Source organism: Pinus tabuliformis, chromosome 7 (assembly GCF_031772625.1).
Source record: "Pinus tabuliformis cultivar Carrire ecotype Pingquan chromosome 7, CPIR1, whole genome shotgun sequence".
Classification (NCBI taxonomy): Eukaryota; Viridiplantae; Streptophyta; class Pinopsida; order Pinales; family Pinaceae; genus Pinus; species Pinus tabuliformis.
The window spans coordinates 292,903,370-292,930,264 of record NC_142293.1 but is presented as its reverse complement, the minus strand read 5'-3'; the positions used below and the strand labels follow the sequence as shown (position 1 = coordinate 292,930,264).

The 26,895-nt window shown below is 40.5% G+C and overlaps 1 protein-coding gene across 1 annotated transcript in view; it reads left to right on the top strand.

Annotated features, from left to right (window-relative positions):
* The first annotated feature begins 1,201 nt into the window (after nt 1-1,201).
* The window catches only part of LOC149247036 (uncharacterized), a 182,821-nt gene continuing 157,127 nt past the window's right edge, over nt 1,202-26,895 (top strand). The window contains exon 1 of the mRNA XM_089443169.1: nt 1,202-1,668. Within this exon, the coding sequence (XP_089299295.1) occupies nt 1,423-1,668 (246 nt within the window). The 5' untranslated portion in view covers nt 1,202-1,422. The remainder of the gene's footprint in view (nt 1,669-26,895) is intronic.

Here is a 26,895-nt window from a genome sequence, read left to right as displayed (position 1 = left end):
CCCTAGTTCCTTATCCCAAGTACGCTTGTGGAACTTATCCATAACAAAAGCTTTTATCTCTTTATTGTTTATGGGACACGTGTTCAAGAAAATACCCCATTTACTAAACCATTTGTTATTTTGCTGCATCCAAGTCTTTTTTCTTTTGCACAATATGTCATTAAAGACAACCTTAGGCCATCTGCCCTCTTCCATTTGCTCAATTTTTTTTAAATACCTTATGACTCGCACCATAGCAATTGCTTCAATAGGAGCAACCCCTATTTCACTTAACAAGATAACATAAGGAACTACACTTTTAATTTTGAATTTGTTTGTAATAAAATGTTTTTGAATTTTCTCAATTTAATTCCTTTGCATGTCAGATGTACTGACCCATAATTCACAACCATAGAGAATCACTAGAATCACCAGAAGCCCAAAAAGAGTTTGAGTGGTTTTCCAATCCCATAACTTTGTCTCTCTACACCTAGTTTAAAAAGCTTAAAATGTTTTCCAACCCCCCAAAATTATTTTCTTTCAACAACCATCCCAGCTTAGATTTTTGTTGAAGTCAATTCCGAGGTATTTGTAATCCACAACTTCTTCTAGAATGCTGCCTTCAAAGTAGAACTTATGCTGGTTATGTTTTATTTTTTTAGAGAAAACCATTACTTTCGTTTTGCTAATATTGACTTGCATCCCCACTTTTCTACAAAAATGCTCAAGGGATAGTAAATGCTCTCGCAACCAAAGAGTAGATTTAACAATGAGAATAAGACCATCTTCATACAAAAGAAGCCTTATAACAAACTTGCCCAAATAGATACTATCACCCCCTTGCCAGTTTACCCACTCCTCAAGATTATCAAAATATAAACCAAAAATAATAAAAAACAATAAACAACCTTACTTAACCACAATATACTTCTTTAAAAAAAATAAAAAATAAAAAAAAAATAAAAAATTATCATAACTTAATATATCAAAGATAAAAACAACCCTGAATAAAATACCCTACCTACAATAAATAAATAAATAACCCACCATTTCATTTTACAATCAAACCTAGCAATAATTGACAAACCATTTCGTTTGAAAAAAAAACCAGCAGAAAAAGAAAAAGCGGAAAAAGCACATATGATTAAATTTCACCAACGGCTCCCCCGACCTAAATTTAACCATTGGTAGACCACGAGTACGCTCGAGACACCTTGGAGAAGTTGGCGCCATGTTACTAGCAAAGGAAATAAAAACATATAATACTTGTATTTTTCAAAAATATTCGCCAAATTACCCTGAACATAATATATAGCCTGCTCTTCACCAGCAGTACAGGGAATCAGAAGCCATTAGGCCAATCCAGACATTCAAATAGGTCTAATGATTTGTGGGTTTAGGCATGGCTTTATCTTTAACCATTTGGATTGAAAATTGTTGCAAATGGAACTCAAGGAGACAGTAAGAAGCAGTTTTCATGCGGGTGGCCCAGAAAATGATTCGTTTTTACAGTTTGTCGATTCAGCACAGTCAATGTTGGCCTCCTTGGGGAAGAATGAGAAGGAGGAAGTGAAAGGAGAAGAGTACGATGGGCCTCCATGGAGCTGGGTCTGCTCTCATATTCTCACAACCTGCAAAGCTTACTCCAGTGGAGTCACTTCTGCCATTCTCTTATCAGAGCTCTTCCAGGTAACGCTAATACCATTCTGTTGTAAGTTTAGTTTTGAATCTTGTAACGCATTTCAGTTCAGAGGAAAAACCACATAAACTGCTTTCCCGGAAGCACTGAACCCTTTATCGTGGAGTTCCTCTGGAACCCAACTGGATTGAGGGTTTAAAGGACAAATAACAAATTAACAAAACATAAGCGTAAACCGAATTAGATAAATTTTAGAGAATGAAGTAGAGTCCGATTTCGTATAAAATAAAAAAATAAACAAGTAATCCTGACAGAATCAAATTATATTTCGTCGAATGTTTAAAAACAATAACAAGAGAATTTATATTAAAATACACAGCAACACTCAAGATCGCTCAAGTATAACTGTGGGCAATATAAAAATAATCAAATTATGCTTCATCAACTATTGGAAAACAATGAGAATGGAAATTACATTAAAATACATAGATATTTTTTTTAACAAGAACGGTAGATTTTTATTTAGAGAAGAAAGGTTGGGCCAGAGTCAAACTACCACATTGAGCTTCAGCTATATGATTTCTGGCGGTTCAGAATTATCAGAATCCGGCTTGATTCATTGGGCATTCGCTGAGAACCGGCTTGTACAATTGTTTCTTATGTGATTACATAGCGATCCTTGATCAGTGCATAGGAGCCTAAAAACAAGGGAGACAGCTAAGAATCCTATTCTGCTTTTCTCTGATAGGATAACGCGGACCTGACAGTGCCCAAAATCGAATCCTGCAACTCGACAGACTGAATCCTCTGTTTATGAGAACATTGCTGAGCCGATTCTTTATCTCAAAGCTTGAGTGTTGAATGCTTGAGTGTTGGTCGTGTTAGCAGTGACTAGCCCATTGTGAGGTTCTTTTTGTGATGCTGGAGCAGCAATGTATCAAGGCCGTGCATCCTCTGCGTTCATCATCGTTTATCAGTGTTTATCAGCATGTATCAGGGCTGTGGATCAACAGCGATCATCAGCGTTCAGGTGTAGTTCGGTTATATGTTGCCTACGCCGAATTTTGGTCATTCATGGAGACTGAATCATTGCATAAGGAGGGCGTAGCAATGGTTGCCCTGTTCTTGCACTGCTGGTCTTCTCTGTTAAGGAATGGGATGCCATTCTGTTGCTTCATCATTCTTTGACAGAATACCTTGGGCTAAGAGACATCCCTTATTTGCCCTTATGTCAGCTTCCTTGTTCAGAGTTTAGAGGATATGGTAGAATGAACATGTAGTGAAGTTCTGCAACAGTTTCCTTAGTCTTTCAAGGGTCTTGTTGAGCGCTGAGCTATTGAGTTGATCACCTGTGTTTAGGATTTTTATCAGGATTTCCAAATCCCCAAAGACTTGAAGGTTTTTCCCTCTGTTCCCCTAAGCAAGCTGACATGCTTTGAGCAGTCCTAGAATCTCTGCCTGGTTATTAGTGCTCTGTCCTAGGCCCCAACTGAAGCTGTCCTTTTTGTGCCCGTCTGAGGAGTAGATTACTCCCCTTGCCCCTGATATCCCCGGGTTTCCTTTGGAGGCTCCGTCGAAGAATATCAAAACTTTGCCTTGTTTTTTCCACCACTTTTGAAAGTCCAACTTAGAGATCCGAAGCCGCCACTCTGGATTGAGGCAAGGCCGAGAGGGGTTCTTTTTATTGCTGGCCCGCCTCAGGGACTCACCTAGCCAGCTGATCTCTTCAGGGAGGAGCACATTGTCTGGCTTATGAGGTCTATTTTTGTAAGTTTCCAACAGTAGAGCTTTGGCTTTGGCAGTCACTACATTGGCAGATTGTAATTTGTTGTTGAAGATGGCTTCATTCCTAGCTAACCACACTTCTACATTGGCAAATTGTAATCTGTTGTTGAAGATGGCTTCATTCCTAGCTAACCACACTTCCCAATAGATGTATTTTGGAATTGCATTCCAGATTTTGGCCCATGTTGATTTGCTCTTCAAAGTGTGAGGGGAGCGCTCTTTCCAGGAGACGAAGAGACTAACTACTGAAAGTTGCACTGGAATTTGGGCATTGAGCCCGAGCATTGCTTGCGACCATACTTCTTGAGTGAAGGGGCAGTCAATGAACAGATGTTCAATCGTTTCCTGAGCCGAGCAATAGAGAGGGCATCTATGGGGTTCGATAATTCCATGTTTCACTAAATTATCTCTAGTGAGGACCCTTCTGTGCATGAGAATCCAGCAGAAGAAATTAATTTTTGGGAGGCCAAAGGGGTCCCAAACATGCTGCCAAAGCGATGTAGAGTGGATCTGAGGTTGATGATCTTGAAGAGCTGCAAAGCCCTGCAATGCTGAGTAAGCTCCGGTCTTCCCCCAGCCCCACTTGTCCCTCGAATGGAGATGCACAGGAGCCAGACCTGAGAGCTTAGCTAGGAAGAGGTGAAGTTGAGGAAGCAGCCAGTCAGGGGGGCGATGGAGAGCCCAATTGCTCCAATTCCCTCCGGAGTCCCAAGAGCATATATTAGCTAGCTTGTGAATGCCATTCTGAATGAGCCAGTCATGCAAATCTGTAATTTCAGGGGCAAATTTTAGGGGTTGGAGGCCCATGATCTTATCTTCCCACAACCCAATTCTTTTTCCGTTTCTAGGGATTCTGTAGAGATGGTCTTTAAAGAACTCCCAACCTTGACTACATAGCTTCCATAGCGTTGTTCCTTTGTAGGAAGCTCCTTCATCCATATTATTTATTGAGAGCCCATGCAAATACTTTTTAATTAGAACTTGACTTACAGGATGTCTTTGATTTGAGAAGGTTTTCCAGAGAATCTTACCTCCCAAAGCCAGATTGGCCAACCCAGGGTCTCTTACTTGAAGTCCGCCTTCAGATATTGACCTTTTCACTATGTCCCAGCTTACTAGGTGATTTTTTTTTATTCCCCTTTCCTCCTTGCCATAGGAAATTTCGAATTACCTTAGATAGCTGTTCGGTTATCATTTTTGGAGCTAAAAGAAACAAAGCCTGATAGATTGGAAGGGAGGAGAGAATAGATTTTACCAAAATGAGCTTCCTGGCAGTGGTAAGCCGTTGCCCGCCCCATACAGTGATTTTTGCCTTGATTTTGTTGATAATTTTCATCCAATGAGGGGCCTTGCTAGTTCCCAATGTAATGGCAGGCCTAGGTACTTGAATTTGTCCCAAGAGGCGTAGCCTGTGAAGCCCAGGGCTTGAGCAATCCTGAGAGTAGTTTGCTGGTCTACCGCCCAGCCATACACATCGCTTTTCCTCTTGTTGACCATAGCTCCGGAAACTCTGCAGAAGCTTTGGATTACTTCATTGAAAGCCCTTGCAATTTTAATGGAGGCTCCTCCCATAAGGATAGAGTCATCGACGAACAAGGCATGATTGATTGGTGTTGTTCCTTTTATCGCCCTGATGCCAGAAGTGTCCCATTTAGCTTCTTTGCTGTAAGCTTTTGGCTTAGGGAATCTGCCATCAGAATGTACAGGAAGGGGGACAGTGGGCAGCCTTGCCTAATGCCCCTCGAAGCTTTGAAGTAGTTAGCTGGCCTACCATTTACTAAAGGGGCTATCCAAGGTTCTCCTATACATGCTTTAATCAATTTTATAAAATCAAAACTGAAACCAAATGCAGAAAGAACTTGGAGGAGGAAAGAATGCCTTACTCGGTCAAAGGCGTTCGCCATGTCCAACTTAATGAGCATGCCTTGCTCTTGGCGTTGGTGGTTGGAATGAATGATTTCTTGCACCAGAATCATGTTGTCCAGGATATACCTGCCTTTGACAAACCCACCTTGGTTGGGAGAGACAAGTTTTTCCAGCAATGACTTTATTCTATTTGCAAGTAACTTGGTGAGAATTTTGTAGGACGCATTACGTAGTGAGATTGGTTTGAAGCGATCGAACGCCACTGGGTTCGCTTCTTTTGGGATTAGCGCTAGGAAAGTGGAGTTTGTGCTTCCTCCCACTTTAGCTTTTTGGAAGAAGCCTTTGATCATTTGAAACAAATCAACCTTGACGATGTCCCAACAGATTCTATAGAAGTGAATGGAGAACCCATCGGGTCCTTGAGCTTTGTCTGGTTCCATCTTCCATATGACATTGCTGATTTCGTCTTCAGTGAAGGGCTTCAGGAGTCTTGAGTTATCCTCCTCGTTTACCAGACTTGGAACGTGAGTGAGGAAGTCTTGTGATTCCTCATCATCATCCACACCTTCTTCTTTGTACAACTGCTGGAAATGAGAGGTTGCAGCCTCTTTTAACAAAGTTTTGCCTTTGAGAACAACCCCATTTGGTGAGTTGATTTCAACAATGTGGTTTCTAGAAAGTCGAGTTTGAATTTGCTTGTGGAAGAAGGCTGAATTTTTGTCTCCAGACACGAGCTAGAGATTACGCGATTTGAGCCTCAAAGATTCTTCCTCATTTCTGAATGATCGGAGAGTGTTGAGTTGGAGTTCTTGCTCGTTGTGAATTTTTGAGCAGGTAATGTTTTGCAGCTCCATGCTCCTTTACAAATCGAGCAACTGCTTTACATTCTGTTTTCTATGACTAGTGGGGGAGTCTGTGGGCTTTTTTATCCATTCTTTCAAGGCTGTTTTGGTGGCCTTTAGCTTTTGTTCCCACTCATAGCTGGGCAATCCAAGAACAGGGATGGACCAAGCCTTCTTGACTGTATCCATAAACCCTTCCTTGTCTGACCAGAGAGGGCTGAACTGGAAGGGGATTGGCCCCAAATTTTCCTCTTCTTCCAGTAGAAGAAGAATGGGTTTATGATCTGAAGTCAACTTTGGTAGAATTTTTGTGGAAATGATCTTCTTTTCGGAGAGGAAGGTGCTCTGAAGTAAGAATTTGTCCAACCGGGCTGAAATGTGCTCCGCCCCAACTTTGTTATTTGTCCATGTGTAAAGCCTTGTTTTTGGCTTAAAGTCTAGTAAATCCCATTGTTGAATTAGGTCTTCCACGAAGGGAAGGAAGTGGTCCCTGCTGCTGATTCCTCCTTTTTTTTCCTTTTGGTCAAAGATGAAATTGAAGTCTCTTGCTAGAATTATATTCTTGATGGAGTAAGCTTCAAGGAAATCAGACAGGGTTTGCCAACAGTCTTTCTTTTCTGCATAGAGGACATGGACATAAAGATTAAAGAGAGCAAAGGTAATCTTACTAGCAAGGTGTCGGAGTTCAGTGTAAATCCAATGCTGCATTTTGAAGGAGCTTTCAAGTTGAAACTTGTCTTCCTCCCAGAGAGTGGCAAGCCCACCACATGTACCCCTTGCACTTACTGCTTTTCTGGCTTTTGTTTTCCATTTTACTTTGTTGAGATCAAGAAGGGCTTCCCCTTCTATTTTAGTCTCTTGGAGCATGAGGATCTCTGGAAATTTTGATTTTAATAGGTTCTTGATTGCTTTAGCTTTTGAGGGATTCCCCAGTCCTCTGCAATTCCAAGAGACTAATTGCATTATTTGCTAGCAGAGTTGGGGGTGGGGGGGACAGTGCCTCCCTTGGGAGGCCTGGTTCTAGTATTTCTGCCGATGGACATCTCAATCGTGGGCCGGTAGCCTTGAATTTTTTTATCTCTTCGCCTCTTCTTCTCTTGCCTCTCTATGCGATTTCCCCCCAACTCTTTTCGAAGGCCTCTCGGTTGTCTCATCTTCTGAGGATCCAGAAATCTCTGGAGTCTTCTTCCTTGTCATATCTGCATGGGTTGGGGAGCTAGAGACACCTCTTGGAGTTCTGGTTTGAAGAGGGCCTGGTTCCTCCTACCTTTTATCTTTTTCCATAGTAATGGCTTGCTGTTCAGCCTCTTCATCTGCTGGATCTGGAAATTTTTCTGATGTATTGAGTATTTCAAAGGGGTTGATGGGTATGTCTGCTCTTGGAGGGACTGAACTCCCCTCCCTTTGCACTATGGGTGGAGCACCACTCCTCGTGAACACTCCTTTCCCTTTGGTTCTGTTGTTGTGCTTAGCTGTTGTTGATTTCTTGACTTGAGTCCATTGATATCCTTTCGCATTATCGGCCCTCTCCTCTGATTTCTTTTTACAATGCCTGGCAAAGTGCACATAGCCATGGCAATGCTGACATTTAAATGGGAGTTGCTCATAATCTAGCACTTGGATGTGAGACCAGTTGGCCATCGTAGGTTTTATAGCTTCAGGGAGGCCTTCCTCCAGGTCAACTTCTACACAAATTCTCGCTCAAGAGTACTGGTCCCTCCTTTCTGCTCGATCGATGTATTTGCCAAGTTTATTGCCTATGGTTTCTAAGGATTTGGGGTTCCAGCAGTGCAGAGGTAAATGAGGCAAGCGCACCCAGACGGGGACAACCAAGGGCACATCCTGAGTCGGGTCGAAGTCTGGAGTCCATTGGTTTAGGTACAAACCCTGAGGACCCATGAAATACGGGCCATTTCTGAATATGAGGTTCCTGTCTTCTATCGATTCAAATACGAATACAAAGAAGCCTTTGCCGACAAAGTGACTTTTGATTCCTTCCTTGACAAGAGATCGCCAGTTCCTTTGCACCCAGGCATCTACAACTTTAGGCGAGGGCCATAGCCCAGTGAACTGCCCAATAAGCCCTCTTTCTGCTAGGTTCAAAGCCGCTTTGCAGAGTTCTTCAATTGGCAGAGCAACTGTGGGGATGGTTTCCATTCTTTTGACAAACTTTTGTTGGTTTTTGTTTGCTGGCCGTTTATTGCATGCCGCTACCAGTTCCCGAAACGCGGATAGCTCAGGTGGAAGGGGAGGATCCAGCTCGCGGCCCCCTCCTGGGGCCATGGCAATGGTGCTGCGCTCAATCTCTCACTGTGTCGGCTCCTCTCGCGTGTAGTGCTCTCCCGTCAGACTGTTTTTTTTCCCGTTACATAGATATTAGAAACACACAAATTGCCTGTAGCAATGCTATCAGGATTCAAAATTGGCTGAAGTGGGATGGAACCAGCCTGTTTGGACCAGTTTGGGCAGTTTCTGGTCTGAACTGTGATTCAAACTGGTTTTGTCCTAAACTAGTAAGAACCAGCTAGTTCAAGAAAATACTGGTTGGTTTGATCAGCTTTGTACTAGTGCATCCCCATCCCCTAAAAAAAAAACCGGAAAAATCAAACGCTGTAGAACTACCTTAAAACCTATTTTCATCTATTTAATGAGGCTGTCCCTCTTTTGTGGATGGACTTATCTTGGATGACTTGCAGCTGCTTTCACGGCCACAAGGTATGGAAATTGGTGGACCTTTAGGCATATTGAGTCTAGTTATAGAGCATATCCATGCAAAGAATGTAGAGGATCTAGGTTCGGATGCTTATGTAATTTGTTTTGATTGTAGACTATATGATGGTTATTTTTGGACGTTAGAGGCCATATAGAGTCTCAATGTTCATGTATTTTGGTTTAAATTTGTATTGTACTTGGTTTCATTTTGCTATCTATACCCTTACAATGATGCTATATACATGAGAAAATTTTGCATATTTGATGTCTAATGGTTTGGACTTGGTATCTAATTTGAAAAAATTATATGATTGTTGGCCCATTTTTTCACCTTGTTCTGTCATTTAGGGTTGACCGGTTTGTTTTTTGAAACATTGACTTGTAGGTGATATTAATGTTATTAGAACCAGACTGGTCATTGAATTGGCTAAACCCAAAAATGTGATTTGGAAAAACATTGGACCAAAAAACTGTTCGACCAAAAAATACATAAATATTCAAATTTTGGAAAAAAAACATATATATGCATGTGTATAGTGTATCCCTATGAATCCAAACCATTATACACAAATATGCAAAGTTTCTCATACATATAGCAAGCAAGGGTGCATATATCCAAAATAGCACCAAGTGCAATCCATCTCTGAACCAAAAATACATCAACAAAGAAGCTGTAAATGGCCTCTAGATTCCAAAAAAATCATGCTACCACAAATAACTACATATAACCAAAATATTGCCTATGTTAGGATCCTCATCATCAAGATCACCCTCTAAGCAATGAAATAAGACAAAAAAGCTTAACATGTCAAATTGAGATTTTGTTTGAGTGATGGGTACATTTTTACTTAGGTTCATGAGTCATGACAAAGGAGTTCGACAATCAATGCCAATAACATCGAGGTGCATAGAGGGCTTGGTGCTCTTTATTAAATGCTATTGCCATACCCTTATACATGATAGAATCCAATGGGAACATTACAATAACTCCAATCTCGAAATCCTGAAATCCTGAAAACTGTTAAGTTTGTTGGATTTTGAGTGGGATATGAAATTTTACTTTCTCTATATGAAATCTAATGAGGTTGGAACCACTCTCAAACATCTTGAAACAATTAATGGTAATGTTAAAAATTAAAAAAATTGGAGCTTTTTACTTTAAGAATTTAACATTACCATTAATTACATAGCATTAGTATGACCCTAGGGTTTAGTATTATGCTACCCCACTCATAAATTGTTGTTGTTGTTGTTGTTTTTGTTTTGAGTGCCGAGGGTCCTTAGTTACATTGTATGAAACTGGCCATTTCCATACAAAACCTACCAGTTCAATAAAAAAAGGCCAATTTGGCATTGAATTGGCCGTATTTGGTTTGGGGCAGCCGGTTGGACTGGTTTTCCCTCCAAACCGGTCAGACCTGCCGATTTTGATAACACTAGGCTCTTGCTCTAATCTAATGTGATTTTCAGACTTATCTAACTAAGCAAGCTGAAGTGGTTTGCTCAATATCTGATTGATCCATAAAAAAGGGTACTATTGCAAAAATCACTGAGAATACAACTTTTTTAAAGTTTTCACCACAACAATTCTAGAGTGATTGTTTGCAATACCCTTGACTTTTTTAAAGTTTTCTGCTCAACAATTCTAGAGTGATTGTTTGCAATACCCTTGAATTTTGTTGCTTTAGTATATAATGTAAATATTTTTGTAATTACTAGGTTGTCTTTGTGGCGTCCTAATTTGTAAATGGGAGTTCAAGATTGAGGCCCCATTAATAAGGTGCCCCCAAATATTAAAGAAGCGTAAAGTACTCTTTGATATTAGTGAGCAATGTTGATTTATGTAGCTCAAGCAGGTACTTCTGCACAAGCCTTGTGTCTAGGCATGGAAAAGTCACTCACATTCTCCTTAGAACGCTTGCTCAAGTGTGAACAAGTTGCTAATGTAACTTAGCCTAATTCTAACTTAGGAAAAACAAACACATGTTAGTGTGTTGGCTTATTGAGCTAAAGTAAACTTAGGAAAAGTGAAGTAATTTGCTTTAGTGATTTTGTTTTTGTTGAAAAGCGTAACTAGGTTTGGTCTTCATAATTATATTTGTACTTGTAAAAGCAACAAGAGGAAAAAGAAAACTTATATTACTATTTTTCATTAGTTAAGCATGTTCTTCATGCTTCTAGGATTCATTGAGTCAAAGTCTTGTAATTGAGTCAATGTCCTATTTGGACTTCTTGTAAGGAAAAAGAAAAAGAATTTTCAAAATGTAATTTTGGGTCTATTCACCTCAAGAAGCCAAGTTGGCCCTGGATGACAAGTCGGCTCACTCATATATCCTCCTCCAATTTGGCAAGCAATTCGGTGGTTTCTGTGATGAGTTCTGAAGGAGAGATATGCAAGGTTCAGAGTTTACATTCATGAGAAGACTTATGAATTTCTGAGGCAGCTAATCTGAGATATGTGTCTGAAATAAGTGCAAGCTTCTTGGGCTATATATGTGAGTTCTCTATGACGGAAGTGTGAATTATATATGTGAATTCTCTGTGGTGGAAGATCTGAAATATATGTGTTATCTATGCAGAAGATCTATGCGAAGTTCTTTTTAGATGATCCAAAATAAAAGCAAGTCACCTATGGCATATGAAATGATATTGATGCAAGTGACTGTGGCTGAGATTGGTGTTATCTTCTGTGGTCATGATGATCTGAAAATTTGGAGGCTTGGCATCTTGGAGGTTGAATTCTTGTTTTGGGCCTTGGATTTCTCACTTTGATCTGATTCTATAAGAAGAGAAGTTGGTTGGATTTTCCCCGTTGTGGAATTTTGCCCTGGCTTGGAGCCTATATCTTTATGTTCTTTGTTTCTTGTGATCTTCATGTTTTTATTTTGATAATTGCTTGATGAAAGAAGAAAACATAAAAAATTTAAATAAAGAAGCCAACAAATTCACAAGCAATTATCATAATAGAGAAATCAACTCTAATTCCTAAGCCTATTGATTTCTCAATAGTTTTAATCTTAATCATTGATCTCAAGTGAAGTGAGATCTAGTCTCGGTCGTTAATCACTTTCAGAGTAGGGTTAGGGTTAGGGGTTTAGATCAATTCTAAACTCTAAAAGCAAGGTTGAGGAGAGGGAGAATACACACCATATAATGGCACTAACCTCAGGAGGAGGCAGAGTGTGATGCTCCAGAGTGCTGGGTCCAAGGAAGTACAGGAGGGAGGCAGGAGGTCCAGATCTGCCAAGGAGATCGAGCACTGATCAGGGCAGATTTGCTGGATTAGATCCAAGGCATTTGTTTTTTTGTATTTTCTCAGTTGGGCCATTATCCTAGGATGGGAGCCCATGTAAGCTTGGATTTTGTTTTAATGAAAAATTTGTCGGGCAGAATCTGTGGGTGTTGTTTTATGAGATCGTTTATTTAAATTTGCTTTTACTGAATCTGTGTTAGGAACTTAGCTGTGTATTTATTTAGTAGATCAATTTTCTGCTAGGAATTAATTATTGGGTGTTAGGTTCTTAAGAAATCTAACAAGCAAGGCCCAAGATTTTGATGTGATGTAGAGATAATTTGATATTTGTAGGGAAGGCCTAAAGGCTAAGATTTTGTTGTGATGGAAAAATATAGACAAGGGCAGATGTGCTTCAAGAATACACCATCAGGGAATAATGCTACCTTCTTTTCAAGCATCGATCCTGCTACTGACCTATTACCAGTCTGCATTAATGTCTCTGGTCTCTCTAAAATTTGTTTAATTGTAATACTTCTTCCATATCCTCCCAGTGAGGATTGCAAGTAAATGACAAGGAATGCCTAGGCTTTGGCAACAAAAGAATGATATTGAAGAATGAAGCATAGCTAGAAGACTTTCCAGATTTATAGAAGACTTGAATATTGAAAGAGCTAAGAGTTTGAAGTTTGTCTTGTTTGTAACCTAGCATATGGTAGCATAAAAGCTAGAAGGTTCTTCCAGTAAGAGGGAGAGGTTCATGTCAAAAACGATTGCCTCAGTTAGAAGAGTTACCCTAGGATTTTAAGAGCACCAAAAAGGAGCCTCGTGATTAAAAGAAGACCTCGTACTTTGGGATTGATTGAATGATTTGTTTCCAACAATAGAAGGACTCTCGTGTCAAAGGAAAAGGTGTTGCCTTCAAAGGGAACTGGTAGTAGAATTTGACATGAAGGAACTTGGATTGATACACTACTACTTGGGGGAAATTTTACTTGGTCAAGGGAAGCATGTTATCAAGATCCTCTGGAAGTTTAAGATGATGGATTGTAGACATATGGCAACTCCTATTAACGAAAGTTGGGGAGTTCTAATATTGATGATCCATATTGTACTGATAGTTGATTGGTTCTCTGATGTATTTGATTCGATTACAAGACTAGCAGTGTTCATAATGAGAAAATATACTAATAGTGATTGTATTTGCTTAATAATGGTTATGGTTTCTTGAGTAAGTAGGAAGCAAAAAGATGAATGTATGATAGTTGTGCAGTGAGTTTGGCTCCATAAATTTTTTGAAGGACTTTTTGATGGCAAGCTGGATTCGACCATGATATTTTGTAATGAGCAAAGTAGTATAAAGATTGTTAGAGGACCTGGTTTTTCATGGAAGGTTGAAGCACAATATGATTTGAGATAGGATGCAGATGGGATACAAGAAGCCGAAACAGATCCCCACGAATGAACAAGTAGTTGATATGAGTACTTTCGAGACAACCTTGGGCTTGTGGATTAATCCTCCCAAGTTGAGAGGAAGTGAGGATAGACACCTGGTTCTCCATGTGTCATGTACTGTGGCTATGTTAAAATTGGCAACTAGGGCCAAACTCCATGTGGGTCTACTTATTTATGGCAGCTGATATTTTTCTTGGATTCCTCTCGATGAGAGGTGTAGGATTGATCTAAAAATCATCCGATTCCGACATGTATTCATGGAGATATGAATTTAATTTTGATATGTGACAATTCATCAAGGTCAGTCAGCAACCAAATTGCCCCCACTTATCCTCAACGTAGCACTATAAATAGAGGTGGCTTACAAGTCACATTACACACACTCTTATGATCTCTTCCTCTCCACTTGTTTGGGTTTTGGTGGAAGGAGAAGTCACCAAGAGTATACGTTGCCCTAGAGGAGATGCCCTAGCTCCTTAACGTTGTCCTAATGAAGCTCTAACGTTGCCCTAATGAAGAATCCTCTACGCTGCCCTAACAGTAATGAAGAAGCCTCCAAATGCAATCAATAAAGAAGCCCTAATGAAGAAGACTCCTAACACTGTCATGGAGGCACAAGGAGGAGGAGACTACTTATGTTTTAGGGCCGCATGTTAGGGCTGATTCCAGCGAAGGAGAAGAGGTTGTGTTTGCGTCTCTTTATGACTGTTTGGATGCCAAGTAAACCTTGTAGGAAGGCCGAGTTTCTTAGGGTATTTTCTCAATAAGTTAAGATCCATTTTGGGGCAACAAATACAAGGAAAGAGTTCAGACTTCTTTGCCTAGTTGCAGCAAGCCAAGAAGAGAACAACAAAGAGTTAGGGGGCTATTTCAGGAGGCCGAGGAGTTGTTGAAGAGGGCCGCAGACCATATCTTGGAGGCTGAGAGGCAGGGGGATTGTTTTAGGGTGGTTGGGTGAAGGAATGGCCCTTAGAAGGGATGTCGCAACTAAGGGACAGCTTAATGTAGCAAGCCGCAGTGGATAAGAGGAGGCCGAAGGGTGGAATGGGGTTGGAACAACGCAACATTGCAACCAAGGCTTTCCTCCCCTCTTAGAAAGGCAGCCACAATTGAGGAGGGCTATTCTGGCCACATTTTGAAGGTTGTCAGGACTGCTGTTAAAGTGCCCTAACTAGTCCAACAATGCAGCAAATAGAGAGCCCTAAAACAGTGGACTGATTTATGCTTTTTGGAGCAGCATTTGATGTTTGTTGGGTCTATGTTCAGTGACCTACTGGAGCTCCATCATTGTTAGAAGCTAAATTGATGAACTGGTCATGTATGAAGGTGCAGGCCTCCTTGTGAGCAATAGAGTATGTTAAACACACATGGGAAACCAGAACAAGAGAGATATGAAAGATAAAACATGCAATACAATTTTTATTAACAACTGATATACATTTATAGTACATTGTTGTGACCGTTGGGTTTCACATCCCAAGGTCTCTTGGACTACTTAGTCTATTCAGCTTCCACACTAACCCATTTAGGATTAGGTGTCCAACATTCCCCCCCTTAATCTGAAGGGTTATGTATGAGTCCAAGAAGAGAGCTGTAATACAAAATGTGCAAAAAATGCATGACAGCACTAGGCTGAATGTGCTCTATGAAATGTTGGTATAAAGGGCAGTGGTTTAAGGATGACCACCAACACTGGAACGCTTAGTGTAGTTCCCGGAACTCTTCCAAAACTAGCAAGAAGCTGAAGTCTTCTGCTAGAGGAAGTGATCCTATTGTTTTAAAGAGGGAAAACTTCAACCATGAAAGAGAGGTCTCACCCCGCATAAAAGGGAGAACTTCAACCTGAAAAGGGAAGTCTCAACCTGTGATGGTTTGAGGATGACCAACAACTCTGGAATGCTTAATGCAATTCCTGGAACTCTTCCAAAACTGGCAAGAAGCTGGAGTCTTCTGCTAGAGGAAGTATTCTCAATTTTGTTCCTGGAATGCTTCCGAAACTGGCAAGAAGTTGAAGTCTTCTGCTAGAGGAAGTGTCCCAGATTGCCAACTGAAGGCATGTTCAGGGGCATCTTTGTCTCTGGCTACAACTCTGAAACTGGTGTGGCAGGTTGTGGCTTAGGCTCGCTTGATGTGACTTTGAAACTTGTAGATGACCATCATTTCCCCCCCTGTCAGATACAAGGTGAGATGATGGAGAAAACTCAACTGCAAGACTGTTCAATACTCTGGAACAAGTTCTGACATGTGTTTGGAATATCTTCTTGGCTGTTGATGCCCATTGCCAAGAAGCGATCCATCCAAGATGAATCTTTGTTCTTGCAGGACGTTTGTTTCTGAAGCATCTGTGTGAAGAATGACTGGTTTTATGACAGTGCTTACATGGATGAAGATCAAAACAGTGATCTTTCAAATGGCCAACTCGGTCACAGTGTTGGCATTTCACGATCTGTTGTTGTTGTTGTTGCTGTGGAAGAGGGGCAGAATCTGGAACAGTTGGAGGTGAACTGTCATGAGGAGTAGGTGAATTGTCATGAATGAATCCAGCACTCTGAAACTGAATGGGCTTTGAGTAGTTTGGAATATGAAAGGACAAGTCTTTGTCATATCCAAGACCAGTTCTGTGCTTGTTGTGGACAAGCTGTTCCCAAGGTCTGATGATGGGCTTGGGAAGTGCACACTGAGTTTCTGCATCTACATGTACAATTGCTGCTTTATTGGATACTAAATCTGCTTTATTGACTTGCTTCTGATGGGTTGCAGTCTCAATGTTCTGAACAGAAACAGATTCAGAATGATGACTCCACTGTTTTAATTCTTCTTGCTGAAGCTGAGATTCAAGTTGTAAAAAGTCAATCTTTTCATGTACATCTTGTAAACAACTATGAATATCGGTGAGAAAATCCTTGCTGATTTTGACTGTATTATCCATAGTAGAGAGTATTAGATTGTCCACTAACTCTAATATTACACCAATTGGAGCCATTTTTAACCTCAAAAAATAGTAAAACAATGAGGAAAAGATGGACACCAATTGCTCTTTTATATAAACTTATGGCAACAACTTCAAATCAATCAGCTTGCAATAGATTCAACACACAAAGAATGGTGATATCCAGAAAATAGACTCCTCATTCAAAACTGAATTTTCTTCAATTCACCTGAGAATTTAACTTCCAACAAAGCTACAAGCAATTTAGGCCTCAAAAAGATATTTTCCTGTACCAGCCTTGAATCCAAGGGAACTTGTCCTGGCAACAACTTCAATCTAGTTCAATGACAATCTCTGATATGAACAACCTTTAAGAATATACACCAATTCGATCTACAAAGGATAGTCTTGGCTTGAAACAATTTCCACTGAACTCCTAAATAATGCCAAATTGCTGCAACTTTAAAGAATATAAACAGTCCCCAATTCTTATGAACATTGAACTCTGTCATTCCCAAAAATCCCCCAGCATAATCACTTTCAAAGCAGAAATGATGGCTATCAAAAGGCAATACCCTTGTGGATTATCTTCCTTTCGAATTATAGAAATGCAAGTATCGAATAATTATTTGAAGTACGTGGGAATAATTATTTTAGTCCAAGAGTCTGGTTGATATATTTAATGCCAGAAATTCATATACATCTGATATATGCAATTTTTATCATACAGTCCACACATTTCCACAAGAAAATAAGTTCTGGAAAGTACGCAACTTCTGGCATTTAATAGCAGCGAATTAGAGAAGGAGCATAGGCTGATGGAACCTGGTTATTTAGCTCAGCTCTTCGATTCTTTCTTCACATAGACACAGACTTTGTACACCAGCAATATGGCCCAGATTTGATCCTGGAATTGGCACACAGTCCCAGAAAATGAAGTTACAGCAGCAATGTGAGCTTGCACAGGGGAGAGTCTGCCTTCCGGTGTCTCTTCAGTGCTCACGGTCATCACAGAAGTAAAGAATGGCAGGAGAGGGCACGATTTTCTGTTGTTGTCCCTTCACACGCACCAGCAGGCAGCTCGGTGTTTTAAATTTCTTCAGAAAGCAGAATAATAGTTGGAAAAAGGAATGATTTGCATATTTTCTGCACGTTGGGCATCTTTCACATATTCCAGACCATGCGACCTTGAATGCCCAGATGAATTTTTTCTCAAAAACAAATTGGGTTTCGGAGAATTTAACCGATGCAAATGCCGCAAAATATCACGGTTTCCTCTGCTTGGCAGAAATAGAACAAGAAGCTGAAGTCTTAAAGTCGGAGAAAAAATATGCAACTTTGATTTGTAACTCAAATGGGCAACCTTGGGATCTTGATGGGCTCGACACTAAACAGCATTTGGATTCTGAATTCTCAGATACATCAGATTATGATGAAGAGTCGGAGTCAAGAGTAAATAATGAGGAAGAATGGAGTCCTGATCAGTTGGACGCAATTGCTTCACTCTTCAGAGGCAAAACACCGCCAAAATCAAAGAATTAAATGTTGAGAATTCACACATACGTAAAGAGCTGAGTGGAAACGTAAGTTTTCCAATGCGTTACCACTGCCTCAGGAATTTGAAACGACAGATATAGGGACAACATCCCTGCCAGGCATTTTTCCTTTGTTTACCAAGCCAAGGAAGACCATGTTAGGTTTTTCCAATTTTAAAAACAAACATCACAAGCCTTGTGCATCACAATAAAAGGCCAAATAAAACGTTGAATGTTACTGGTGCCAATTTGCTGTGCATCGAACCGACCAACACATCTAATAGTGTATTCAATCTCTATTTTCAGGCATCATCCCTAAAGTATAATCCTTTACGTTCATTGATTCTAGTGGTAGTCTCAACTAATCAAACTATTCAAAATTGGAATCACCAGAATTTGGGCTGAATTACATAAGCAAAAGATTTTGCCTTAACCTTCAGAAAATTATTTTAGATTCTTCTTCTTCAGCGGTCGTTCACAAGAAACAAACTGATGCGAAAACATCATTACACACAGTATCCTCCACAATCAAACAGTTATTTGTTCACCCCACTCCTATGCGCACAACTCTTCCATGCTCAAATCATCACTCAACTGGCCACACAAAATTTTATTATACATATGCCCACTTCTTCACAACGTTTACTCAAGATTCGGCGACGGCTTTAAGAAAATTTAATTGACCACGATATTAACTCCGCAATGCTCATTCTTACAAAGGTCTAGATATCACACCATGCACAGGTTGCAGAGCACTTCAATGTAACTGTCCTTCCTTGCTGAGGATGCACTCGGCCTTGAATTCGCACAGGTATATAATAATCTGCCTTCTAAGCTCTGTTTCTGCAATCTTTACTTCGACAACAATGATTCAACACCGATCCAACACACAATGGCACGATTTGGTAACAAGCTTCGCCTTGGGAAATATTGTCGGCTTGATAACCAATACAACATACAAACAACCATTCAATATCGATCCATAACGCATTCAAACTTCGAACATAACGCATTCAACAGGAGCGGACCTTCATCGATGGTGGCGAATCTCTGCAGTGGCACCGTCAGGCCTCAGCGCTAAAATAGGAGATGACAGTATGGACAGATGTGCAGTGCTGGCAGAGGTAGGTTATTTCAGGTCTGAGGGGAATAAGGCAGAGTCAGAGGTCAGGTAACGCAGAACTGACATATATATAGAGACCACAAAACAAGTGGCTCAAATTGGAGCAGGACCAGCAATCGCCCGCTCTGATACCATGTTAAACACACATGGGAAACCAGAACAAGAGAGATATGAAAGATAAAACATGCAATACAATTTTTATTAACAACTGATATACATTTATAGTACATTGTTGTGATCGTTGGGTTTCACATCCCAAGGTCTCTTGGACTACTTAGTCTATTCAGCTTCCACACTAACCCATTTAGGATTAGGTGTCCAACAGAGTATAAGCTGCTACAGGAAAACTGTGTGTTAGGTCGCAGGCCATAACACCACAGTCAATATTTAGTATGGGTATTTTGAAGGTTCAGATCATGGAGCTGTCATACTACTGACCAGTAGAAGGCTGTATGATGCTGCTGCAATATGATATGGACAGAACTATTGTCATGGATTGGTATCATTGCATTGAGGATTAGTCAGCTAGCGAGGTGCAACTTAGTGTAATGAAGTGCAGCATGAATGGTGTAGCACAGGTATGATGAGTGCAGCATAGTGTAATGAAGTGCAGCACAGTGATGGGGGTGCAACACAATGATGAGTACAGCATGGTGATGGAATCACTGATGTTCAGATCCGCTACCTCATGTGTCATCTTCCTAGAGAAGATCTTTGCTCTTATTTTGACAAGTAAAAAATGTTGATTTCTGATGTATATGTACTATCTTTCTCTCTGTTGAACTATTGAAGAACATAAGAAGAATTGATCAAGGGTTTCCCCACATTAGGGTTTGTCCCTGGCTGACGCCACATCTTGTGTCCTCTTGTCTTGGCTTGTCTTCTACGATTTATGTTTATGTTCTATCTGCATTTTACTATCATGCTAAATGTGATTGTTAATCTGAAATTGATATTAAGGCTAGAAGATTAATGAAAGTTTCTGGCGATTTCGGCCCATATGAATGTGTAATATGTATTCCTCGTTGTGTTTTCCATATGTTCTCACTCTTCTTCTCAGATTACATGTAATAGCAACTGCTGGATATGTTTTCATGGATTTATGGATTCATCTATGTCTAATGCAGATCAAAGATGCATATAACTAATATGAATTATTATCCTTAAAAATGCACTCCATGTATCTTAGCGCTTCTTTTAAATGGTTTTCTCATCCACTTCATGCTGAACTTCGATGCACCAGATTCTTAGTTTAAGCCTTGTGCATTGGTTTTCTTTCCTCCTCGGTTCTTCTATCTGATATACTACAAATGACTGATAAAATTGCATGTTCATGTGATGTTGGCCGCTAGAGTAAGATATTAATGCTTTTGTGAGTAATATTTTGCATCCGCTTTGTATTTCTCCTCTTAAGGAAGGTTATGAATTAATTTCATCTCAAATATGTTAAATACTGAGTGTAATAGAAAATCTCAGCAGATCCTTAAAGCACTCATCAAGATGTCCTAGGCACTGGTCTCTCTTCAACCCAAGGGCTGTCTCTAGGAGCTACAGCAAAACCTTTTCTTTTTCTCTTTCTAATAACACAATTCTAGCTTTCTCATAGTTGGGGCTCTTGTATCCTTTTGGGGCTTCATTGATGCCCTTACCATATCATGCCAGTAGGGAGAGCGAAGCACATTGAATGGTACATCGCAAGCACAAAGAAACTAGACTATCTTTCCTCCTTTATTCTTCTATCTGATATACTACAAATGACTGATAAAACTACATGTTCATGTGATGTTGGCTGCTAGAGTAAGATATTAATGCTTTTGTGAGTAATATTTTGCATCTGGCTTTGTATTTCTCCTCTTAAGGAAGGTTCTGAACTAAGTTGCAGGAAACATAGCCCAAGGAACTGTTTCCAACCGGAAACGAAATAGAAACGAGGAAACTCGTACCATACGTCCTAGAAACTCGTTTCTGGTCGGAAACGAAACAAAAACGAGGAAACTCGTACCGTACGGCCTGGAAACTTGTTTCCGACCGTACTGGCCCGTCTCACGATGGGAAAATGTGGCCAGTAAGACCGGAAACGAGTTTCCAAGCCGTACAATGGATTTTCCAGTTAACATTTGATGTTTTATTTTATTTTTATTTTTTAGCTTCTAATTTAGTGGGGTAGCCTAATGTTCAAGCCTATGGCCCTAGTGTTGATATGCAGTTCATGGTAATGTTAAATTCTTAAAGTAAAAGTGACATTCTCCTTTATCTTTCATTTTCATCCTTTTACTTAAATTTTTAACATTACCATGAAATGACTCAGGATGTTTGAGAGTGGGTTTGCCCTCATTGGATTTCATATGGAGAATGTAGAATTTTAGATCTCACTCAAAATCCAACATACTTGTCTGTTTTTCAGGATTTCAGGATTGGGGGATTGCAATGTTTCCATTGGATTTTGTCATGTACTAGGGTATGGAACTTGTATTTAATCAAGAGAACCAAGCTCTTTATGCAGGGGAGACTCCCAATAATCAAGAGCACCTAGGGTACTAGGGTATGGAATTTGTATTTAATCAAGAGCACTAAGGTCATTCGACTATGTAGGAGGAGACTCCCAATCAAGCACGAGACAAGAAATTAGAAATTTCTCGTGGCTGATTTTGGATATTTCTATTTTCATTATGTGATCATTCATGAGTAAATGTGATGTAAATTTAGAGATTTATAGTTTATGCATTGACAATTGACAATTTAATCATAATGTAATAAATTAGAATGTATCATGTATGCTCTATGATTGCACATATTTCTTAAATGTCCTAATATATATATATATATATATATATATATATATATATATATATTGCGTTTCCCCATTTCCCAAATTTGGGGGGTCATGTTTCATACCCGTGTCCGTTTTAGAAACTCGTACCCATTTCCCCGTTTCGTGCAACTTAGGTTTTGCATTAATTTCATCTCAAATATGTTAAATACTGAGTGTAATAGAAAATCTCAGTGGATCCTTAAAGCACTCATCAAGATGTCCTAAGCATTTGTCTCTCTTCAACCCAAGGGCTCTCTCTAGGAGCTACAACAAAACCTTTGCTTTTTCTCTTTATAATAACACAATTCTAGCTTTCTCATAGTTGGGGCTATTGTATCCTTTTGGGGCTTCATTAATACCTTTACCATATCATGCAAGTGGGGAGAGCGAAGCACATTGAATGGTACACCATAAGCACAAAGAAACCAGACTATCTTTCCATCCACATCATCCCTCCCAACGACATTAAGGAATTTCCCTATTGTTCTTCTACTTCCAAAGGTTGTAGAAGTACCATGAGGAGATGAGCTACCAAATGTAGAGGTTGCACTTTTTGCAGAATGAGTTTTTTGTTTCTTGTTTTTCTGTTGTGCGACCACCTATTTGGATATATTTTCTTCTTTCTTCCATTGAAATCTTAGGAAAATTGCTATCCCCACGACACCCTTTTTCTCATCACTGTCCATCACCCCACAAAGATGCCTCCTACCATGGGTATATGAACCACTATAAGGTTTTCGCCCATGACAACCATGAGGGCACACAAACTTGTAGCTTCCACCACCTTTTCCCCCTTCAAGTTTGGTCACATAATTCCACAAGGGTGTTAATGCAGCTTTCCCCTCTTGCATTTCAGTGTCCTCTTCATCCCCTTCCTCCTCATCATACATTGGGTCACTCATATGGGGACTACTATCCTCTTGTTCTTCTTCCCTTCTATTCCTACTCCCCTTTACCACCATGAAAACCAAAAGTGGAATGATACATATAAGCCAAAAGAACACCATTTTGGAATATGAATATAGATGGACAACCTGCAATGAAATGAGCAAGAAGAAAGAATGGGAAAGAGTAGGAGAGGGAGGAGAAAAAATACAAACAACAATGACAAAAAAATGAGGGAGTTTGGGGTTTGCACTTACCTCTTTAGCTCTTGTAGATGGCAGCCCTTCTTTACTCCTCCTAGCTCCTCCTCCTTCACTCGTCCAAGCTCTCCTCAAGCCTCTCTTCTCCAAGCTCTCCAAAGATGCAAGAGTGAGGAAAACAGGGGGAAATGACTTATATCCCCATCTATTCTTTCCCTAACTCAACTTAAACCCCCCCCCCCCCAACTCATGTTAAAGCCACAAAAAATTAAAAATAAAATTTAAAAAGGCCGACCTTTGCAAAATCACTTGTCGACCCTCGAATCCGCTCAGGATCTGCCTTGATCCGTGCCTAATCCATCATGGATCCGAGGCAGATCCTTGTCCATAATCGCGGATCGGGCTCACATGGTTTCAGATTTCTAGGAACTAGCCCAATTTGGCGGAACCGTAGATCCGATTTCAGATCTGCGGTTCTGCTAGGGATCCCCCACGGATCTGTACGAGACGCGGTTCCACCCTTGGAACCTTGGGGGGAGGATCGTTCAACATTGATGTCGATACAAAGCGGGAGTGCAAAAATGTCTCCAATATAAAGAACAAGAGGCAAAATAAAAAGAAGAGGTTTGTATGCTAAAACATGGAAACCTTGCAACTCCAAGTGTGAGCGACCATAATGAGAGGGAAATGGACAGAGTGAAGGGATTTAGGGATTGGGTCATGGTCCACTATATCTATCTCTCTTAACATCCAAAACCGAATGAAGAAAACATAAGATTAATGTTGATTTGGGGTAGCATCGAATGTGCTCTAGCCACGAAAATTGGTGGAGAGGGTAAAGCACATGAGATCTCCAATACCTAGAAATGGTTTGGGCAAAATCTAACCAGTTTGGAAGATATTAAAATAATTAATATTTTTAATGGAGTCCCTAAGTCTAAACTTAGGGAAAATAAAATATTAATGTGAATTAATATAAAACTAAGTTAGAATGGTCCAAAAGTCATGGATCAAGCCAGATCTAATCTTAGCCGTTGATTAGGGACTTAATCTTGGCCGTTGATGGACCAACGAGAAAAGTATAAGAAGAGGCTTAAGGGTCAGTTGGAGAACATACTGAGGGAGACCAGTCAGTTCAATTTCTGAAGTGAGGTTAGCTGAGAAATTCGAACTAATGGTCTGGAGAGCAGTAGGAGGCAGCAAGTACGGAGCAGAGAGTTAGAATCAGCAACAAAAGACCAACACAGAGGCAGGAGGGGCAGACGCAGGGCCTTTCAGGCAGATGCTGAGGCAGTAGGAGACTGCGTAATCACTAGAGGGTCTGCATAGGTGACGCAGAGAGGCCCAGAGATGACGCAGACAAGCAGGGGCTGACACAGCGTCTGGGAGCTAGATAGAGGTTAGCGAGGTTGACGTTGGGACTGGGAGAAGTGCTGGAGAATTTGTCACTCTGTTGGGTAAGCCAGTTTGGCACTCGGTTGTACTGAAGAATTGCTGAATAGTAAAATCCTCCCTTGCTGCACCAGTTTTCCACATTGGGTTTTTCCGGGGATTGTTGTCCAAAATATCTGTGTCGATGTGTTGATTCTTGTGCATGTGTTTGTTTTTGTATTATGGTGGGATACCTGCAACAGAATTTATTTTAATGTTTATTGAAGGAATTTCATAAATAACTTATTGAAAATAAGTAGGCAAAGTAAATCAGATGTTGCAGTGATAGAATTTTCACATGGTATCAGAGCGAGTAATCAGAGACAGGAAGGGAAAATCAGTTATGGGTCAAGACCAGGATGTAGAGGCATCCACGTCAGGGGACTCACACAGATTTTCAGAAAATTGCACAAGAGATTTCGATTTCTCCATGTTGGCTTCCAGGATGGAAGAAGAAGTGGCTTGTATGATTAGTTCTACATCATTAGAAGTATGGTATATAGACAATGGAGCCTCTTTGCATATGACGAGAATCAAGGAATGTTTCTCAGAGTATCGAGAAGAGAAGATGAACTTTCAGATCACCATGGGGAACAAGGCAAAGTGTACTCTAGTAGGGAAGGGTACCATAGTTTTTCAAACAGAATCGGGAGAACGGTTCCGCGCTACAAATGTGCTGCATGTACCAGGATTGGGGATGAACTTACTTTTCGTGTCGCAACTTCAAGGCAAGGGCTATGACGTCTACTTCATCAAGGAGAAGGTATACGTCAAACACCCGAGCTGGAAAAAGAAAGTGTAGATCGGGATCAAAAGTAACAGGTTGTACAGATTACAACTAGAATCACCAATGGCACTAATAGGCAGTCATGGAGACAAGGACTTGAACGAACTATGGCACAGAAGAATGGGACATTTGCACCATGGGGCTCTGAGAATTCTCAGGAGCACTGTAACAGGAGTTCCGGATCTTAGTACGGAATGAGATGATGTATGCAGAGGATGTGCTCTAGGCAAGTATGCCAAGGCAACATTTCCTACGAGTAGACACACGGCCAAGAGTGTACTAGGATTGATACACTTAAATATCTATGGACTTATGTCCACCAAAGCTCTTAGTGGTGCCGAGTATTTCCTTACTTTCATGGATGACCACTCAAGGAAAACTTGGATTTATTTTCTGAAAACCAAGGATGAGGTTTTCTGTCGATTCAAAGAGTTCAAGGCTCTTGTGGAGAATCTGACTGGGAAGAAAATAAAAGTTTTGCGCTCAGACAATGGAGGAGAGTATGTCGATAAGGACTTCATTGATTTTTGCGCTAAGGAGGGCATCAGAAGAGAGTGGACAACTCCGTACAATCCAGAGAAAAATGGAGTAGGAGAAATGAAGAACATGACTATTGTAGAAGTAGCTAGGGCCATGATGTATGATCAAGATATGCCAAGATTCCTGTGGGCAGAAGCATGCAACACAACAATCTATGTTCAGAACAGGACTCCTCATCGGGCGTTAGGCAAGATTAATCCAGAGAAAGTTTTCACAGGGAAGATGCCTGAAGTCAGTTATTTCAGGATATTTGGGAGTTTAGCATATTGCCGCATACCCGAGGAAAAGATGGAAAAGCTGTATCAAACTGCGGAAAAGGGATATCTAGTGGGATATAGCGAGAACGCTAAGGCATACATAATCTATCTTCCAGGGAGCAGGAAGGTAGTGGTTCGACGAGATGTAAAATTCATGGAGCACTGGGCTTTCAGAAAATCTCGTGAGATGCCTTCCGAGGAGCAGTAAAAAAGAAGAGCCGTTGGTTAAACTTTTTCAACCAACAAAAGTAAATAATTCTTCCTCGGATCAGTAAGATTCACAGGATGAGGAGGAGCTAACAGAGGCACCTGCTGGCAGAGGAAGAACTAGCAGGGAACTTCATCAAATTCTGCGAGATGCAAAGGACTTCATCGGTGCGCCAAGAAACAATAATAGGGAGCGAAAACAACCAGATGGATATCAGGCATTAGTAGCTCAGGATGGGGAGCCTGCTAGTTTCCAGGAGGCAACTCAACATCGGTTTGGCTAGATGCTATGGTAGAGGAGTACAACTTCATAATGGTGAATGATGTCTAGGTGATAGTGCCAAGGTCTCAAGACAGATTAGTAGTAGGTTCGAAATGGATCTACAAGATCAAATACGTTGCAGACGACAGTGTTGAGAAATACAAGGCCAGGTTTGTGGCTAAGGGGTATGCTCAAAAGGAAGGAATTGACTACGAGGAGACCTTCGCCCCAATAGCCAGGTATACATCTATTAGGACCGTGATATCACTTGTAGCTCAGATGTGGTGGGAGATTCATCAGATGGATGTCAAAACGGCTTTTCTGAACGGGGTAATAGAAGAAGAGGTATACAATGAACAACTAGAGGGGTTTGAGACAAATGAGAAGAATTCTTATGTATGCAGATTGAAGAAAGCC